Genomic DNA, 20,726 nt, shown 5'->3' on the forward strand with positions numbered 1-20,726 from the left:
GGATCCTCCTGAAAACCCCTATTATGGATGAACCCCCGAACCACCCCAGCTTCTGTTTTCTCTCTACGTGCGCTGGAGCTGAAGACAACGGGCTGGTAGTCAGGCCCCAGGGTTTAGAACCCGGATCTGAGATCTACCTCTAACTTCTGCTGTTGCTGTGCTGTGTGACTTTGGGAAAATCTCCCAGCCTCTCTGCACCTCCATTTCCTGGTACATAAATAAAAGTTCCCCAGAGGCCCCTCCAGCTCAAGCTCATCTCAGCCTGTGCTGTTGCTTTTGTAACCTCGAAGCTTCCCTTGTCCACAAATGCCTGCCTGTGCCTGTCTGAATGCAGGTGCCCTGGGCTGGGACGCCCGGAGAGGACAGCCTGCACGCAGCCCCTCCTGCAGAACCCCAGCGGCAAGACAACCCCTGCCCGCCACCTGTCCCTGACGGGGCTGGGGTCTCCTCTCCATCATTCGGGAACTCTTAACTGGGGAGAAATGGCATCAAAGTGAAGCTTCTGACTCTTCTGTGTGCCTATTTCACATTGGACTTGGGGAATGGTTTTGATTTAAAAAAATTGGGGGGATCCCTGGGTGGCGCAGCGGTTTAGCGCCTGCCTTTGGCCTACAGCGCGATCCTGGAGACCCGGGATTGAATCCCACATCGAGCTCCCGATGCATGGAGCCTGCTTCTCCCTCTGCCTATGTCTCTGCCTCTGTGTGTGTGTGTGTGTGACTATCATAAATAAAAAAAAATTTTTTTGAAGAGTAAATGGGACACGTGAGCTCCATTCTATGCAACACAGTCAAATAGACTCAAGTCGGTATCACTTTTCTAAGGCACTAGTACATTCAGAGTCGTCTCATAAAATTACATTTTATTTTGAAAAGTGTTCAGTGTTGGGAGTTTTTTAAAAATATAGATCCCATTTATCATGTGGTTATTTTGGGGTTTGTCCGCATAAGGAAGCCAAAGGTCCTTTCTTGGAAAGGACTCTCCTTTGTTTCGGAATGTGTGCTTTCTTCCCGCAGTCTTGGTATTAGATCACCCTTTCTTTTATGAATTGATAGATGAGGTGGGTTTTTTAGAATCCTTACATGGTAAAAATAAACCCCTCCACTGAACCCTATTTTTTTAAAAAAAATGTCCAGCTCTGCGGAATTCCAGAACCTCAGCATGCCCGTGTCAGCAGCAAGATGACCTCCGGATTACCCACTCTGCATTGGAAGAAACATTCTGGTTTCCTTTTTAAGGAAACTGGAAGTCACAGAGGTTCAGTAACAAGCCCGAGACCACGCGACTAGAGAAGCCGGTGCTGGGATTTGAACGCAGCCCTCTCTGGCCCGGAAGCCCAAGCTGGCATGATTGCCAAGCACCTTCTCCTCACCTCCTCAAGGAAGAATGGAACCCGGTGCTTGGCCAGAGAGGACCCCATGGTGTAAGAAGATGAACCCCAAAGAAGGCTTGGATCCCAGAAAACCTTCTATTTATGAATCCTCACCTTCTATTCCTGAGAGTCTCCGGTACCTTTGGGTCCAGTGCCCCAGTGGCAGAGGAAGAAGGGGTGCAAGGCAATCCCCAAGAGCAGAGACAAGTGCCCATGTGGTTTTATTTAAGAAGAGATTTTATTTAATATCTATATGGGGTCCATGTTGCTTTTACCTTGAGTAAAAATTCTCTAGAGGGTATAGGGCTAATCTGACTGCTGAAACTGAAAAGTAAATGCATCTTCCTGGAGAAGGAACGCGGTCTTTGGGGCCAAGGGCGGACAGCTGGCCTGGAGCTGGGGGCGAGCTCCCTGCATCAGAGGGGCCGACTTCATGAGTCGGGGTCAGGGACCCTGACCTTACCAGGTCCTACGAGCAGAGTCACTCTCCTGGAACTCTGCGGAGTGTGAAGTGTGGCCAGGGGGCTCCCCCAAGCCCCGTGGCCAAGACTGGGGGCCTCTCGCAGGAACCCAGCAGAGTCTGTGGGCTCCGTGTTGTAGGAGAAGGGGGCAAAAGTCCTGGTCAAGTAAGAGCTCCCTGAGGGTGACTAGGAGCAGAGGATGTTGGGGAAGTATTGGTAGCGAGGGTTGTAGCTTCTTAGGTTCCTCTTGAGACAGTAGACGAGCTTCCGGTCACAGGTGCAGAGCTGCATCTGGCAGAGGGGTCCATATTCTGCAAACAGGACACCAAAGGCACAATGAGGAGGGGAACGGGGGCTCCACCAACACTGCCTCCTGGGCTTGCTTCTATCTTCAGCAGACTCCCTGGTCTGTGTCCTGCCCCAGGAGGCTCTCCGTCCGATGAGGGAGGCACAGCTTCCACACTGGGAAATGCATGATCCGATGGAAGCGGTCTAGCTGCTGCCCCGGGACAGGTTTCAGCCCAGGGAGACACAGCCCCTGCCCTCTGGGAGTTCCCACCCAGTCTGACTGGTGGAGACACGTTCTCTCCCCTTGGACGTTCCCACTCTGACGGTGGAGACGGCCTCTGCCGGGAAGAAAGTCCAGTCCTCAAGGAGGAGACACGGCCCCCAGAAGGAGTTTCGCGAACTCAGATGGACCTGAGCTTGAATCCCAGCTCTAGCCGTGCTCGCTGGCAAGGCTCTGAATTCTAGTTTCCTCACTCGTAAAACGGGAAGAGTGAACACACTCCAAAAGGTATTTGGGGGAGCAAGTGAGAGGAAGCATGCAAAGCATTTGGCACCTGGGGAATGCTCCGCCTGCGAGGTTTCAGCCCTTCCCCAGAGGTCAGATACACCTGCGATAATCCTGCCCCTCCTGCCCCCAGCTCTGCCCTCCCAGATACAGGCCCGGGCCGGCTGACCCCGGGGACAGCTGAGCTCAGAACCAGCAAAGACCCAGGCTCTATCAGTGGCCTGAAGGGGAAGCCCCAGGCTTACCACAGGTGACCAGTCCCCGTGCAAATCTGTATTTGTAGGACTGTGTCCGGATGTGGCAGCCTTTCTCCTCCAGCCGCCCGTAGCAGTGATCATGCACCCAACAGCACCTGCCAACACAAGAGACGTAGATCCTGGATGGAAGGGGCATGTCACATTAGCGGGGGCCAGCTAGGTGGGTGAGCTCTGGCAAAGAGAGAATCTAAGGGTATGGCTGAGCACTTCTCTGCTCTTCCGCTGGGGCCGCCTGCCACTGGCTAGTGGTTCACTCACCTGCTCTCTCCCCCAGGGTCACTGTGAGCCTATGTTTCCCAGCCTCCCTTGAGAGTGGCTGTGGCCACACAACTAGGTTCCGGTGGGGGCATAATGGTCAGAAGTGATGTCCACCACTTCCAGACCTACCCATGAAACCCTCCCACACTGTCCTCTTCTTTCTCTCTTTCCCTGTCTCTCAGATGGATGGAGATGACCCAGCAGAGGACTCTGAGGGCACAGGGGATGGCAGAGCCACAAGATGGAAGGAACCTGGGTCCAGGCATTAATATGTGAGTCACAAGGAACTGTGATGTGAGCAAAAAATAAACGTCCAGTGTGCTAGGTGTGGAAGATGGCACTTTTTAAAAGTTGATTTATAGAAAAATAGAGAAGTCGTATAGAGTGTTCCTTTGTACCCCACACCCAGTTTTTCCCATTATCAACATCTTATATTAGGTGTTACAATTAACAAACCGATATTGATATCATAGATTAAATAACTAATCAGCTAAATCATGATGCACCACTATTGATTCCTTAATTGTAAAAAGTCCCTAGTTTATTTAGATTTCCTTAGTTTTTACTTAATGTCCTTTTCTATTTAAGGATCCTATCCAGGACACCTCATTACACTTAGTTGTCAAGTCTCTTTAGTCTCCTCTTGGCTGTGACAGTATCTCACATTTTCCTTGTTTTTGATGACCTTGACAGTTTTGAGGAGGGCCGGGCTGGTATTTTGTAGGATGGCTCTCTATGGGATTTGTCTGATGTTTTTCTCATGATAAGACTGGGGCTATGGGTTTATCTTGCTGCTCTAATCACTCCAGCTTTGGCCACTGGGAGCCCTTCCAGTTGGCTCTTGTGCTCCCTGACCTATCCCTATCTATGCGGGAGGTGGTTCTTTTGAATACTTCCTTATCTTTTGGGCTCACATGAAACTCCAGGCTCCTCCTATATATTTTCTGTCCTGGTCCTAGAATCAGCCATGTCTCCAAAGAGCCTTGGTTCATTGTTTTGGAGAATGGTGTTAGAGACCAGATCTGGGTACTGGAAGTTGCTTATTGCTCCTGGATGTTGTTTCTACTAGGTCCTCTCAGCTGAGAGAGCAAAATCTGTGTCCATATTAACCCATGTTAGTAAACACATCTGTACCTATTTCTGTATGTAACTACCTGCCTCTATATTAAGCTAAACAGGAGTTCATACTGACATCTCCACCTCTAATCCATCACCGCAGGGAGAGAATGCCCCTTCCAGCAGTGGAAAACTTGGCTCCCACCATCTGCCATCCACTTGCCTCATGGCCTCATTCCACTATCCACATCAGTTATCTCAGAATTTTCCAAAGTACAATCTCTTCTGCTCACATGTTCTAGAACTTTGACACTTCCCAATCAGGAAATGGAATCTAGGTCCCTTTCCTCTCAATGCCTTTGTGACTGCCTCCACCAAGTGACACCATAGAATTTCTGAGGCTAGACCCTTTTGCCCTGCAACCTTGGGATACTCACTCTTAGGGAATCCAGCAGTCACTGTGCTGTGGGGAAGTCCCAACAGCCTTGGAGAGGCCTAAGTGAGAGGAGCCGAGCCCCCCAACCCCTCTCTAGCCTCAGCTGAGCTCCCAGCCAGCAGCCAGCCACTGGAGTGAGCCATCTGGAAACTGGATGGTCCGGCCTCATTCAAGCTGCCCAAGTTGAAGCCAGGGGTAGGGGCAGGGGTGCAGGGACAAGCCATCCTGCCAAGCCCTACCCAAAAGGCCAATTCTGAGCAAAATAAATGATCATGCTCACTCTAAGCCATTACATTTTGGGGTGATGTGTTATGTAGCAATAGAACAACTGACACATTAGGTTACTGAGAAGTTACTAGATGTCTCTTGAGCAAGTCAGCTAACCTCCCTGGCACACAGTTTTCTTGCCAATAAAGTGGCGCTTTGATACTCCTCTTCCAGAACTGACGTGGAATTATGTGAGATAATGCGGGTGCAGAGGCTGAGAGCAAAGGATGATCATGATGACCAGCTCACCAATCGGTGCCATCCTTGGGGGTCCCCCGACCGCCCCAGCCACAGTAGCAGCCATAGAAGCCGTAGTTCGTCAGGGCGGTCTTTCCAGTCACCTTCTCAATCATGGACTTGAGGTCCAGCAAGCCTCCCGGCACAGCACGCACACCTGGAAGGCAGCCCACGGCTCCGGGTGAACACACTTGCCCCACATGCACCTGCCCCTTCTCCTGCCCTGCAGCCTGCAGGGATCTGGGTGTCTCCTCCTTATTCTCCCCATTAGTGGGACAGGACCGAGAAAGGGGAGGGCATGCAGAAGAGCTACAAGTCTGGACTCGGAGAATGCTAGAACATGGGTTCAAATCCTGCCTCTGCTGCTCATTCTCAGCACAATGTGTCACTTCATCTCTCCAAAGCCTCTGCCTCTTCATCTGCAAATGGGGGTGAGGGGCTAAAGTGAGCGCCTACATTTTGGAGCTATCCTGAGGGTTAAAATGAGAAGACATGTGTGAATTTTGAGCACAGCGGCAGACACATAGTGAATGACCAAGAAATATTAAGTGTAATTAATATGGTAGCTGTAGGAAGCAGGCAGACAGGTGCTTCCTGTCTCTCCTGACGATGGGCACCTCCCTCCCCATAAATAACACCATCTAGAACATCAGGCCCAGAACCTTTAGCAGGGTGGGATCCTCCCAGATCATAGAAGCCAGCTACCTCACCTTCCAGAATGGGAGACAATAGTTTGGAAGGAAAGGTCCAGGGTTTCACAGGGAGCCAGGGACTCCCTCCTCTCACTAGGCTTCCCGCCTCGGTAAGTCTCAGGGATCTGGCAAGACATCAGAGACTAGGACAGCTGTCGGGGGTTGTGTACACAGGGTCATGGGGCTCCCCTGTGCTGTGCAGTTACCTCCAGCTGGGAGATGGCGGCAGGTAAGGCATGTGTTGAAAACTCAGGCCAGGGACGCCTGGGTGGCTCAGTGGTTGAGCACCTGCCTTTGGCTCAGGGCATGATCCAAGGGTCCTGGGATCGACTCCCACATCAGGCTCCCCACAGGGAGCCTGCTTCTCCCTCTGCCTGTGTTTCTGCCTCTCTCTGTGTCTCTCATGAATAAATAAATAAAATCTTTTTTAAAAAGAAGGAAAGAAGAAAGAAAGAAAGAAAGAAAGAAAGAAAGAAGAAAAGAAAAGAGAAAAAAAGAAAAGAAAAGAAAAGAAAAGAAAAGAAAAGAAAAGAAAAGAAAAGAAAAGAAAAGAAAAGAAAGACAAGAAGACCCAGGCCAGCCTCAGCAGAGAAGGACCCAGGAACCACGGGATGGAATAGTTACTTATGAGGGTCTAGTTTTTCATTTGGGCCTCATTTTGTTTTGTTTTGCACCAAAGTAAAAAATATGCTTCTCACATTTGCAAGCCACATTTGGTCCATGTCAGACAATCACCTCTCTACCTATCACCATCTAAAATCATGCCACAGCCCCAACAGTTGGCTAAATGTCATCCCATGTCACAGATGAGGAGACAGAGGCTCAGAGAGGCAAAGGCTCTTGCTGACGCCTACACAGGAAGTGCAGAGCCAAGATTCAAGATCAAGTCTCAACAACCTCCAAGACTAGCCTCCTTTCCACTACTCTACTGTTCCTGAGGATAGAAGGTCACGAGTTCAGAGGTCATGGGATCAGCACTTACAACAAGCCAGTAACCAAGCCAGTGTGAGAAGGCTGTTCATCTCCAGGGTTCTGGAAGAGAAAATGCATCCTGTGATGTGCCTCTCAGGAGACGCATCCGGACCCCACCCCTGGGTTCCCACCAGGCCTCACCCTCTCCTGCTGGGCAGCACAAAGGTGACCTTAGCTGGAAAAGAGGCAAAAACCTCAAGGAGTTGATCCTGGGGGGTCCCTTGGAGCCAAAGAGCACTCGTGGGGTATGGTCCCCGGTAGAGGCAGGAGTGGACTTTCCCACCACAGATGCCCCAGCACAACTGCCCCCTCCGCAGGCAATGGCTAAAATAGGCAGAGGTTTCCTAATGGAGATTTGGTGGCACAGGTGACAGGCGGGAATTGACACAAGCTGGACATGGCCCTTAATGAAGGACGCAAGGACCAAGTAGGGAGGAAAGAAGCCAGGATGGAGGGAGTGATGGGGTCAGGGTGGGAGGCAGAGGGAAGCAGATGATGCTAAGTCCTCTGTTCTTTCATCTCTCGGCCCTGGCTGCCGGTTGTCAAGGATGTCTGACCTGCTGCTGTCTGGGGCGGGGGGTGGGGGCAGAAGCGAGGCGGCTTCACCCCTCTGTCCCAGCACAGAGAGTAGGGCCTGGCCCAGAGTGGGGCCTCCGGAAGGAAGCGCCAGCAGCCCCATGTGAGCAGCCTTCAGGGCCTTGCTGTGGCTTTGTGGGTCCCGGGCACTTTCACCTTCATGGGCCCCTTCCTCCAAAAAAAAACATTCTTTTAAGTTATATCTTACAACTGTGTTGGTATGGAAACAAATATGATCCAGGCGGGATGTAGTATGATATATCCATTATGGTTCTATTCATTTTTTCCCCCTGATTCTAAAACAATTAGATTTAAAACATTTCTATGAGCTCCAAGTACTGTGTCTACGTAAAGAATAAGTCGACCCTGGGTATTCATGAGGGCTCCTAAGAGTCAATATCACTGCTCCCATTTTTCCCAGCAGGGAAATGGAGGATCAAAGACCTCATGGAACTTGCCAGAAGCCAGGCAGCTTGTAAGAAGTGGAGGAAGGGTTCAACCCCAGGCCTGTGCACCTCTCACCGCCCAGCACAGCCTCCCTTCTCAGAGGGGTGACTTGCCTTTGAGCCTCGGAGCTCTACTCCGCGGGCCTGGAGACCCCAGCTTCCCTCCCCAGCACCTGCCTTCGGCAAACACATGAATCACCGGTCTTGACTCCCGAAAAATCACACCCAGAAGGCAGAGGAAATTCCATGCGGCTTGGGCCAGTGCCTGATTCTAACTTGGCCTCTCGGGGGTTCCTTACCGGCGCTGTCTGCTTCCCTTCCCTCTCTGGATCCCAAGGTCCGTGTTTATCCACAGCTGCTCAGCGGCTGACGGTCTGCCAAGGTTCCCCCGTCGGTGCCCGGCTGTCTCTGATCCCTGGGTTCAGTGGTCACTCGTGTGGCGCTCTGCCCCGAGCCCCTGGCACCCCTGGGGCCTGGCTCCAAGCACAGCACCTCCGCTCCCCGGGGCTCCGGCTGCAGGCGGGCCTCTCCGTGCCGCCCTTTGTCCAGCAGCTCCTCTGAGTTCCAAGAACATTCCTGAGGGTTCTGTCCACCCGTGGCCTCGCCTCGAGGGCTCCAACCGACCAGGGGACATGGCTCCAGACCCTACCCCTTCCACACCGGTCATCCCCGGCCTCTTCTCAGAGCCGCGACAGGAGGAAGAGGCCAGCCGCCACGCCCGGGCGCCCGCAGTGTGCCAGGATCTGTCCCCTGTCTCCGTAAGCCTGCCGGGCACCCTGGCAGGTGGCAGTTGTTAGACCTGCTGCTACCGTGTCTGCCCCTTCCATACTCATTTGTTGAATGAGGGGAGGGTAGTTGTTGATCTCACAGATGGAGAAACTGAGGAAGGGGAGGTGAGCTGCCCAACTCTGCAGCCCAGAGCTGTGGACCTACTCTGCTCCACTGCCAGCCCCTGTGTACTGTTCCTGGGGTACCTTTTCCGTATTTGAGGAGGCTTTGATGTCCCATGGGGACCTTTGAGGGGGTGCTGGGAAGACACAGCCCCTCCCAGGAGTAGCTAATTCCTAGCGATAACAAGACCCCCCCAGGGACAAGGCTTTCATATGTGCAAACCAGCCAGTCCCGAACTCGCCCCCCAACCCCCCTGTCTAACTCTCCTGCTCCCAGCCAATCTCTCCCCTGCCCTAAATCACCCCAGCGCCAGAAGCAGGCCGCTAGGGACCTAGGAACCCACCACCCCTGCAGCCTGGAGTCTGCGGAAATCCTCCGAGCTGGCCAGGCCCAAGCTGTTTGCCCCCTGCCTGGCCTTTCCCACAGAAAAGAGAGACTCCGGGCACAGCTTGGCTCTCGTTTCTTTCGCCTCCGGATCAACAACCCCAGTGCTTCCCCGAGTGGCCCCGCACGGTGTGACCCCACATGTGTGGCGTGTCCCCTTCTCTCAGAGACTATAAGTCACAGACTGTCTTCTCCATGGCAACCGGCTCCTGGCCTCCCCGTACCTGCCTGAATCGAACCAAAATCCCAGGCACATTTCTGAGCACCTTGGGCCGGGGCCATCGGTGCAGGGAACAGCATGAGGCCCCATGGAAGGGGGGTCCAAGAAAGATTGCAGAGAGGTCTCAGCGAGGAGGTGACAGAGGCAGGGACACAGCCGCCCTAGGGGCTGGAAAGTGGCCCATCGGTGGAGCTCAGAGCCGGCCCCCAGGAGAAGGATGTGGGATTGGCTATTTTTATCGAGCGACCACAGAGGGCAATGAGCACGGCGGTGAGATAATTTTGGAGTAAAGTGGTGGCTGAGGTCATGGGAGGTGGAGAGAGTGGAGACAGACAGCCTAACGGAAGCATGAAAGAGTGGGGGCCGGGAGTGGCTGGGTCCCTGGAGGGACAGAGCCCCCCTCCACGCTCCAGGACCCCCAGGTCAGGTCTCCGGCCACAGGGGACGGACAGCATCAAGCCTGCTGCACAACAGGCACACGAGAGACCTCCCCTCCATCTGGGGGGGAGACTCTGGGAGGGTCAAGGGCCTCCTCTCCCAGCCCCTCTCCCTCCCTGCACCCTGCACACCCCCACACCTCCAAGCCAGGCAGTCCCCAGATGCGGTTCCTCACCAGGGAGCCCTTCTCTCCGCCCCGCTGCAGGAGAGGCAGGCGCTGGGCCTGCGGGTTTTAAAGGCCTCTCTGCCCGCCTCCCACGCCCCGCCTGGGCCGCCTCCAGGCGTCCCGATGGCTCACATAGGAGCCCTGCTTCTCCCCCCGAGACCCCAGGGGACTCTCTGCCTCTCTGTGTTCCAAAGCAGCGATTCCCTGAGCGTGTCACAGTTCCCCGGGTGAGTTCCAGGAGAGACACCAAGGAGGGTCTGGCCTGGGCCACCTATGGTCCAGGGTTCCCCACCAGAGACCGGAGAGCTGGAATCCCCCTCCGGGGCAGCCCCCCCCCTCCTCCTGCCACAGCGCGTCTCTATCAGCCCTCCAGCCCACGGCTCCTCCCTCGGGCTCGACTCAGGGGCAGCCAGGTGGCACCCCCCCAACTCTGTCCTCGCCCTCTTCCTGTTGTTCCTCACCTGCCAACCCTCCCGGTCCACACTGCCCGGCTCCCGGGTTGGGACGACCCTGGAGCCCGTGAAAGCCCCACTCTGGGGATGCTGTGAAATGTCCCTGGAGCTGGCACCTCCCTTTTGGCACCTGAACTCCTTACGGAATTCCTGCATTCCTTCCCTCCGGGAAGGAGAGCCCACCAGGCTGGCAGTGGGAGCCACGCAGGCTGGAGTCCCCACTCAGCCACCCAGGAGCCGTGTGACTCCAGACAAGTCACCACACCTCTGTTTGTTCCTGTGATCCAGGAGAATAATGACTCCCGGCCGCCCCAGAGGCCCACGATGAGGCGCCTGCTGTATAAAATAAGGCCGGGGGGCACCTGGGTGGCTCAGTGGGTGAGCATCTGCCTTTGGCTCAGAGCGTGATCCCGGGGTCCCGGGATCGAGTCCCACATCGGGCTCCCTGCAGTGAGCCTGCTTCTCCCTCTGCCTGTGTCTCTGTCTCGCTCTCTGTGCCTCTCGTGAGTAAGTAAATAAAAAAGACTTTTTAAAAATGAATAAAATAAGGCCAAGTGGGGAGGTGCGTGGTGCAGGGGGTCGACATCACAGAATGTAGATGAGCTTCAGGTCCTGGGTTCAAATCCTGACTTCCCCACTGCAAGTGCAAGCTACATCTCCTCCGGGCTGGCTGTGCCCGGCCTGCCTCACAGAGTCCTTGTTAGGATGAAGCGAGTGAGTGCATTTATAACAGAGCAGTGGCCAAACAATGCCAGTAAGTAAATGAAGAGTAACCTTCTAGCATGTTCTTGAGGAGCACAGGCAACCAATGTTAGGCTCTGTTCTCCACTCTCTCCATCCCGAGCCCCACCCGTCCCTGACCCCCCTGTGCACACACTTTTCTGAGATGTGAGTGTGAGCTCCTTTTCCTCCCTCTTGACTTCTTTTCTCCCGTCACGGCAAACTCAGGAGCCCTTCTCCTCCTGAGAGCTAATGGCTGGGCACCCCACAGAACCCTGTGAGCCCCAGTTCTACACGAAAGTAACTAGTGTCTCCTACATGCAAGGTGCCAGTGGGGTTGGGATCCACCGTGAACAAGACAGAGGCCCGGTCCCCCTCACTTGCCCTCGGGTTCAGGGGACAGATAGTAAAGCACCGAATAAATCCACGATACGTCCCTGGGTGGGGGGATCTCCTCTCTATTCTGTATCAACTTTTCTCCTTCCCCACCAGGTCCTTCCTCCGCCTACGGACACTCACAGGCCTCGCCATCCTAAACCAAACAAGAGGAAATGTCCCTGCCTCCTCAGACCTGTCTCTCCAGATTTTTTTTCCCCTCTCAAAGCCATATTTCTGGACAGAGAAGCCTCCAGCTGCTCATCACCCACTTCCATCCAAACACTCTGCTGCCTGAACCCGCCGCTGTGTCCCTGCACGGGCTCCCAGGGATCCCCCCAAGCTTGGGCTTCACCCCTCGACCCTTTCACTCTCCAGCCTTGCGAGGCCACACTCTGCCATCCATCCTCCGCAGCTCACCCCCACCTCCATCCGGCCCCCACATGCGGGGTCTGCCCCCCGAGTCTGCTCCTCTCTTTCTCTCCCCCTCTCCTGGGGTGAGCTCGGCCGTGTTCCGGGATTGAGGGCTCATTTTATGCAGATATCCAGAGGCTAGCCCGGCCAAGCAGAATCTGGCATGAGCTTTGACACAACAGTGTCACTCCCTGAACAAACGGTTGAGTACTGGAAGGAGGAGGAGGTTCGGTGCCAGGTCCAAGAGTCTGGGCTTCAAGTCAGACAGAACTGGATTCATATCTGGGTGTCACCTCTGACTACCGGTGTCCCCTGGCCTCCTCGAGTCTCGCTTTTACCACCATTGTAGACTAGGACAGTGATGGAACCGGCTTCATTCTAGAGTTGTGATCACTCAATGAAGCGATGCAGACAGAGACTCTCAGCACGGTGTCTGGCACCCTATGGGTGCTCGGGAATCATAACTGTTATAAATATCAGTGCTGTATGTCACTGCACTAAACTGAGAGCCCCCCGAGGGTAGGCACTGTGTCTGCTTCACCTCTGTACTCCTGGCACTTGGCACACAGTAGGTGCTAAGTTAGGTTTGCTGAGCAAATGCATGATGACTCTGGCTCTAGCTTCATACCCATGGCCCCAGCCCACACTTCAAATATAATAATTAAATATATATATATACAATCATTATAATCCAAATACCTGCCTCGCAGGGTAGCTCAGTGTCCTGCAGGAACCCCAGGACCAAACTCATCGTTTCCCTCACAGCCCAGCCCCTGTCAACTCCCCTCTCCCCGGTAAGTGATCCAGTCATTCACACTCCAGGGATTAAATTGTCCCGACCACGTCCACCCCCATTGAGTAGAAGACTCTTGAGGGAAGGATCCTTCTCTGATTCATTTCTGACCCCAGCACCTGGAGCAACATCTGACACCTGGTAGGCCCTCAAGAAATATCTGTGTAATAAATTAATCCTCCCATAATCATGCTTGTTCTCCGGCACTTGCTGTGTCCATTTTCTGCAGGCTCGTCAGAGCTGAAGCCCCACTGAAGCCAGACACACTTGGACACCCTCTCCTCCTGAGACCAGAGCTGCCGAAGTGCCCTCAGCCTCATCAGAGGAGGATCTGCTGCCCCCCGGGAGGCTGGCACATAGAGCAGGATTGCCCAGAGCTCACTGGCAGATGGGCCATATGGAGGCCCCCTGACTCCTCCCTTCACAAGAAGCTTGCCAATCTCTGGAATGTTGTAGAACTCTTCACACATCTAGCCTCTTCCAGCATTTCCAATTGGAGGGAGTTTCAAGGCTGACCAATTGGGAAGGAAGGAGAGAGAAACTCCATACTGTGCCGCCGGCACAAGGCAAGTTCACCGATGGGGATCTTGAATCCTCACAAAATCTTGGGGGGGCATCGGGACCCCATTCTAAGTAAGGAAACTGAGGGGCAGATGTTAGGTGGCCTTAGAAGGCAGACCCAAAACCTAAAGCCTGGCCTGTCACCCCAGGTCCACTTTCTTGCCACTCCGCAAAGAGATTGACACCCAATAAAGATCTAAGGATTGTGATTTTCACAGGACCCCTGACCAAAGTGTCACATGACTTCCTCATACTCTAGATGGAGAAGTGAAAGCTGAGCTATAGTCAGAGCTCATAATTCTCAATAATTGCTTAGTGAGTGGAACTGGGTCTTTGGTTATAAACTTACAGCCCTGAGCTATATGCAGCCCTAGGAAGTCCTATGCTTGTCCTACTCAGTGACTTTCAAAATGTTGAAATCAGTTGGTAACGTGGAAGCATTGAGATCTCAGACAGGGGATCCCTGGATGGCTTCACGGTTTAGCGCCTGCCTTTGGCCCAGCGTGGTCCTGGAGTCCTGGGATCGAGTCCTGTGTCGGGCTCCTGGCATGGAGCCTGCTTCTCCTTCTGCCTGTGTCTCTGCCTCTCTCTGTGTGTGTGTCTCTCATGAATAAATAAATAAAATCTTAAAAGAGAGAGAGAGAGAGAGATCTCAGACAAAAATCCAGATTTCCAGCTTCTCTTTAAAAGACCTGGCGATCCCGGCTCTGGATTCCTACATGGCAACAGCTGGCCAGAGTGGAGAAGTACCTGCCCCCATCAACTGGACACAAGTTTAGCTTTGCCCTGGTCTCCACCACTCCTTATTGTCTTATCCCCCACGTGCTTTCCTGCTGCTCCCTGCCTGGAGCACCCTCTAGTGGCCTGTCCTAGAACTCAGGCTTGAGTCCTATCCTCTACGCCCGGTAGCACCAATGGGACAGCAAATGTGTCTTGAGAGCAGAGATCATCTCCTGTGCAAACCTGCGTTTCAGGTGCTGAGCTCAACGCCAAGCACATAGCAGTTGCTCAGTAAATGTACACTAAGGGCACCTGTCCCAGGACGAGGAGATCACGGAGGGCTTTCTAGAAGAAAAGACACCTGCATTGAATCTTTAAAAGCAGGTTGAGGAAAAAGGAACCCTTGTACACTGTTGGTGGGACTGTGAAATGGCACAGTTGCTGGAAAACAGCATGGTGATTCCTTCAAAAATTAGACGTAGAATCACTATATGACCCAGCAGTCCCATCGGTGGGTATGTACCCAAAAATTTAAAGCAAGGTCTCTTGAGACGCCTGGGTGGCTCAGTGGTTGGGTGTCTGCCTTGGGCTCAGGACGTGATTCCGAGGTCCTGGGATCGAGTCCTGCATCGGGCTCCCTGCAGGAAACCTGCTTCTCCCTCTGCCTGTGTCTCTGCCTCTCCCTCTATGCCTCTCTCATGAATAAATAAATAAAATCTTTAGAAAAAAAATTTAAAGCAGGGTCTCAAAGAGATATCTGTACACTCGTGTTGATAGCAGCATTATTCACAACAGCTTAAGTGTGGAAACAACCCAAGGGTCTATCAACAAGTGAATGGATAAATAAAAGGCGGTATATACATCCTATATACATACAAGTGGAAGGTTATCCAGCCCTAAAAGGGAAGGAAATTCTGATGCTACAACTTGGCTGGACCTTGAGCGCATTACACGAAGTGAAATAAGCCAGTCACAAAAGCACAGATATTGTACAATTTCACTTTATAGGAGACACTCAGAGTAATCAACATCACAGAAACAGAAAATGGAATGGGGGTGGTGGTGCCAGGGGACAGGAGAAAGGATAGAGTTAGCTTTTAACGGGAACAGACTCTCAGCTTTACAAGATGAAAAGAGTTCTGGAGATGGATGGTGATGGTGGTTACACAACATCATAAATGTATTTAATACCACTGAACCGTACATTTAATATGGTTAAGATGGTAAATTTGAGGTTGTGTGTCTTGTACCACAATAAAAAAAAAATTAGAATAAAGGGACACCTGGGTGGCTCAGCAGTTGAGCATCTGCCTGGGCGTGATCCTAGGGTCCTGGGATCGAGTCCCACATCGGGCTCCCTGGGGGAGCCTGCTTCTCCCTCTGCCTGTGTCTCTGCCTCTCTCTGTGTGTCTCTCGTGAATAAACAAAATATTTTTTAAAAAATTGGAAAAAACAGAATGGATGAGAGTTCACCAGGCAAGGATGCAAGGAAGGACATCCCAGGTGGAAGGAGCCGCCTACGCGGGCATTGTCATGCTGGCTCATTTGGGGGGCTACAAATGGACAAGGTAGCTGAGGGCATTAGGCAGTGATGTTCGAGTAACTATTTAATTGCTGGCTCTTGGAGGGGGAGACGAGCCCTGACTTGTAACATCTGCCCATTGCTGTGCTGTAAGCACTCGCACGTGGGCAATCTCACGCTCCTAACAGAACGTCAATGGATGCAGAGCAGGGAAGATGTACCCGAAGGAGCACACCACGGGGTAAGGTGAGGCACGCTGCCTGCTAATGAAGAGCCCATGTTCTGGAACCACTGCTCATTAGCTGTGTGACCTTAGGCAAGGTTTTGAACTGCTCAGTAATGGGGATAATCATTTTACCTGCCTCAGCCCAATGTTCCGAGCTGAGGCATGGCAGGTGTTTAGGGTTGTGTTGCATTTAGGATTGTGTTTAGGATTGAGCCCCATATTGCAGGGGCTTAACGAACATTTGCTGGGGCAGACCCATGCTTCATTTCTCAGAAAAGGGAACTTTCTCTACGTGTTTAGTAGGAAATGAGGAATGGGGGGAGGGCTGACTGAAGAGACGCACAGGGGTAGGTCACAAAGAACCTTGAGTGTCAGGCTGAGGAGTTTGGACTTTACCCCTGGTGGTGGTGGCCCAGAATGGCCTCGATCAAGAGCAAGATGATAGGAGTTCAACAGGAAATGAGAAACTCCTACCCGAGAACCCCAAAACCAAACCACGCAAGCACAGGACAGGATGACACAGCTCAGCCATCAGACCTGTGTCCCCAAGCCTGGTAGCACTTGGATCACAGAGGCAGCGCTGTCTTTGCCATGATGGCAGGACTGTGGTGCCCAGAGCGAGGGCTCCTAGCCGACCTCTTCGGGAGGGATGTGCCTGGTCCTGACCCCCCCTTCCCTGAGAGCATTTCTGGAAAACTGGAAAACATCCTGTGTCTGGGTCACAGGACGCCTGTCAGATAGAGGGAGTAGGGGCTGGCTGGCGCTTGGAAGGGGGCTCGGGGACCCAGCCTCTGTCTCCAAATTTCTGAAAGTCTGTTGAGAGTGAAAAGCACCGTGGTTGTCCCATGTGGCTCCAGACTACAGAGGCAGCACCAGGCAAGGGTGCCCTAAGGAGGCCCATTTGGGTTCAAGCCCAAAAAGTTTTTTTCTAATAGCCCAAATGTCCTGGAAATAGAATGATCTGTCTTGAGGAGGGTCAGCTTCCTGTCCCCAGAGGCACTTTTTCTTTATTAAGACCAGAAATATAGCACAAAAGATGGGAGCGGAGGAGGTGGGGCACGGCCCTGCTTGATTCCACTGAAAAGGGGGCTTTCTTTAAGTTTTAGGAACATGAGAGACCTGTCAAAAGCCCATGGAGTTAACCTAAGTCAATTATGAAGCATAAGTTCTAGTCTGCAAAAGTGTAAAAAAAAAATTGTAATTTTGCAACATTAAAAAAAAACACACACAGAAAAGTCAGGAGCCCTTCAGCTGCTCTCCGGCGTGAACAGAGCAGTCAAATAGTCTGTGCCCCTTGCCTCACCGGTCTCCCCACCCCCGACATTGATTCATGCCACGGTCATGTTCAGGGCTGTTGCAAAAAGCAACATCAACTGAGTGGGATCTGGACTGGGTGACCTCCAGGGCGCCCACCAGCTCTGACCTTTGGTGACAGCGCTCACTGTCACATGAACCTTGAGCTCTCCAAGCTTTTCTACCGAGGGCTCTGGCACTTACTGCTCCCCCCAGCCTAGAATACTAATACTTAGCATAGTATTAGCTCCGGGTCTCATCCTAAATGCCACCTCGTCCAGGAGGCCTTCCTTGACCGCCTACCCAAGGTAGCTCCTCTGCCTCCAGTTAAGCTCAGGTCACTGTTTTCCCCCTTCGTGGCACTGACCATCATCTTCAACTCTCATTTCTTTCCTTCTTGACTTGTTTAGGATTTCTGTCTCCTGCCCCTTCCCCTAGAGGCCAGGAAACTCGTCAGGCTCGTTCATCATATTTTCAGCAGCTAACACAGGGCCTCATACATATTGGTATCTGATATTTATCTGTGGAATAAAGAATAATTGAGGGGATGAACCAAGATGTGAGGGAGTAGCCATCCTCACCGGATTTGTCATTCCCTAAGTTGGCAGCCTGCGCTAAAGATACACTTAGGGGCGCCCGGCTGGCTCCGTCAGAAGAGCGTGTGGCTCTTGATCTCGGGGTCGCACGTTCGAGCCCCAAGTTAAGTATAGAGATTACTTAAATAAAAATAAAATAAAGATACAGCTGGTCGTATCTTGGGCTCAGTCTGTTCCTACCTATGTAATGGTTATTTTTCAATAACAAACTGAAGCCTGACTTCCCCCAAATACTTTGCTGAAAATGCAACTCCAAACACCTAGTCGACAGCAAGCACCTGCTCGGTTTTATCGTTGAAAAACCCACTAAACTGTTTGTTTTCTTTGAGCTAGCCTTCCTTTCTGTCTTTGTTTCTGTTGTTCCCCGCGCCCCCCGAATGTTCGTTGTCTTTTTTGCCTTGTAAACGCCTACTTGTTTTTTCACGCTGTAATGTCACTTCTTTTCTTGGAGAAACCCTGGAATAGGCTCTGACTGGCAAGATGCAACGTGGTGTCGGAGATTCTAGACTCATGATCCTGACGCTCACAATTCCAGGCCTTTCCTCTTGTCTCCAATCCCAATCCAGCCCAGCAATCATTTCCGGAGCAACTCCTGAGGGTAGAGTGCCAGCTGGGCACTGCAGGAAACGAATGCAGAGCTAAGGCCATCAGCCTCTGCACTCTAAAGTTTAGAATCGGGGTCTGTCTGTTAGGACGGGGTAACAAGAACAGGCCTTATGCCATGCCCATAAACCTACAATAGCATTTGAACTCCTTCCCTGGGCCTAAGAGGGGCTGTGCCCCCTTGAGATGCCTTTCCTGATGTCCTCCTCTGTTCCTGGATCAGTCTTCTTAACCTCTATGTCAGCACGTGTCACCTGCTGCCAGGGTCAGGGGTGTCTATCTCCCCCGCAGGCATGTGACCCTTCATGATCTGGCCCCACGACCACCCTTTCCAGCCTTGCCTTATCTATCACCTGCTCCCCCGTGCATTCCTGAGAAGAACACTTTTTGTTCCCCAAATATACAGCATAGAAGATACGGTTTGGCAGGTGGTTAATAAACGCTCCAGAGAACAATAAAACGGGGAAGGAGGACAGGAGTGCTGGGTGCGTGTGTTGGGAGAGGGAACCTGATGGTGGGCTTTGTCAGCTTAAATAGGGTGGCCAGGAAAAGTCTGACTGTGGAGGTGACATCAGAGCAAAGTGATGGAGGAGGTGAGGGAGCAGGCCACAGGGACATGAGGGAGAGGAGCGTCACAGACAGAGAGGACAACAGGTACAAAGGTCCTGGGGTAAATGCATGGCCATGAGTTGGAGAAACCATAAGGAAATCAGGTCTTCCTTTCTTAAAAAATAAAAATAAATAAAAAATAAAAAGCCTTTTAGTGAACCGCCATCCCAGACTGGATGAGTTCCCTACTCTGACCCCTGGATCTGGTGAGCTCCCTTATGACGGGACAATCCTATTCTATCATAGTGTCTCCCCCACAAGACTATGAGCAAACTGGGGAGGGGGACCATGCCTTTTATTTTGACATCCCTGTGCCCAGCAGAGGGTTTAATATACATTTGTTGACCGCCTAAGTGGATGAGCAAACTAGACCTTGAATCCGTGAGGATGTCTCATTTCATCCCTACGCTTGGCAGCACCTGGCACACTGGCCCAGACTGGGTCTGAGAAAACAATGTGTGTGGAATGACACACAGGAATAGCCAAGGCTTACAGACACCATGCGAGGCTCTCTATGAGGCTGACCCCATTTTACCCTTTAAAGCGATCCTATGAGGTGGGCGCTGCCACCGTAGGCCGTTTGCAGATTAGGACACCAGGGATCAAAGGAACAGAAATGGCTCACCCGTATCACACAGCTGGTAAGCAGCAAAGCCATGAGTTGAACCCAATGGGTCTGACCCCCAAGGCTCCATTAATCCAGCTCAAAGTTAAACTACCTTCCAGAGAGAGGGGACTGGGCATGGGGGTGGGGAGAGGAAGGCTCCAGGGGGCCGGAGGAGGAGGCCAGAGAGGCCTTCCTAAGAGGGCCGGAATGGCATCTTCTGGCTCTGTGTTCCCTCCCACGTGCACCAAAGTGTCTGCACCCAGCGGATGCGCAGAGAAGGTTAAGGAACTGGTGATGATTCTTTTTCCCGAAGACGAATATTTTCTTGTGGTTTGAGTTCAAAAGAAATGCAAGCAAAGCCTCAGATTAACATAAACACAGATTCCAACTCTAACCCTCTTCATAACTGTGCCTGGCTTTGCCCCCAGGTTCAGGAACAACCTACTGGGTAGAAACCCCTGGTTCCCTTCACATGTGGCCTGGCCTCCGTAAGAACCACACAGCTCACAGGGTTTGCCACCTTACTAGGAAAGGGACCACAGGGCCCTCGGGAGACCCGTCTAGCAGAGCCTCTGCCTTGTCCACCCTCCCCAGGGACCCTTTTTGCTCTCCAGACCCCACCTCTCCCACCTCTCCCAGTCCAGCTGGTCTGCCCTTCCCAGTATATGTGACTGACCTTTCTGGCCCGGCCTCAGCTCCTGCTCCTGTGGCCTGCTCTCAGGAGCAGCCCCATCAGGCTCCAGGCCCTGCCGGCTCCCTGCCCCGAGCCACAACATTGGGATCTACAGGCTGGGAATCTCGATAGACTCTTGGCTTCCGGAATCCTAAAGGCCTGAATGGGAGCGAGTGATGAAGACAGGTCTGAAGGTGGCGAGAGAAACGTCTGCCTGCACCCGACCAGGCATTCTTCTGCTCAGCCCCCAACAGCCTTCACAGATGCAGGAAGTCCAATAAAAACCCAGAGCCTGGGGCTGGAGGTATTATCAGAGGGGCCTGGGCAGTCAGCCAGAGAATTCCAGTGGGGGTGGCTTTGAGTTCACAGTGATCCAGGTCACAGCCTTATCCGGCTTGACAAGGCGGTTGCTAATCCCCCCAGCCTGGAGTATTCACCCCCAACCTCGAGCCTGAGCTCAGAACTCTCTTAAGGATCTGACAATCTGCCAAGTAACGTGGCTATTGGAGCATCTGGGGTCCTCAGGCTTGGCTGAGACGGGGGCATGAACACAGAGCCCGGGGATGGGATGCTCAGAAACACAAATGGGGAAGAACAAGAGTGTGGAATGGAAGGTACTGGAGCCACTGGGGAAGCAAAT

General features: G+C 52.6%; 1 protein-coding gene across 5 annotated transcripts; it reads right to left on the bottom strand.

Annotated features, from left to right (window-relative positions):
* Positions 1-1,743: 1,743 nt before the first annotated feature.
* LOC121498109 (phospholipase A2 group V) lies at positions 1,744-20,359 on the bottom strand. 5 transcript variants are annotated; one of them, XM_041768110.1, is made up of 6 exons: positions 20,090-20,356; positions 8,123-8,380; positions 6,812-6,861; positions 5,150-5,294; positions 2,872-2,978; positions 1,744-2,144 (listed from the first exon to the last, which is right to left on the bottom strand). In XM_041768110.1, exons 3-6 carry the CDS (start codon positions 6,849-6,851, stop codon positions 2,020-2,022), a joined length of 417 nt encoding a protein of 138 aa, XP_041624044.1. In that variant the 5' UTR covers positions 6,852-6,861; positions 8,123-8,380; positions 20,090-20,356; the 3' UTR covers positions 1,744-2,019. The 5 variants fall into 5 exon arrangements, with proteins under 5 accessions (XP_041624044.1, XP_041624045.1, XP_041624046.1 ...); XM_041768111.1 differs by lacking the exon at positions 8,123-8,380 and having other exon boundaries at positions 20,090-20,190; XM_041768112.1 differs by lacking the exons at positions 8,123-8,380; positions 20,090-20,356 and adding an exon at positions 9,896-13,752.
* Positions 20,360-20,726: the final 367 nt, after the last annotated feature.

The sequence above is a fragment of the Vulpes lagopus genome, chromosome 8, assembly GCF_018345385.1.
Source record: "Vulpes lagopus strain Blue_001 chromosome 8, ASM1834538v1, whole genome shotgun sequence".
Taxonomy (NCBI): domain Eukaryota; kingdom Metazoa; phylum Chordata; class Mammalia; order Carnivora; family Canidae; genus Vulpes; species Vulpes lagopus.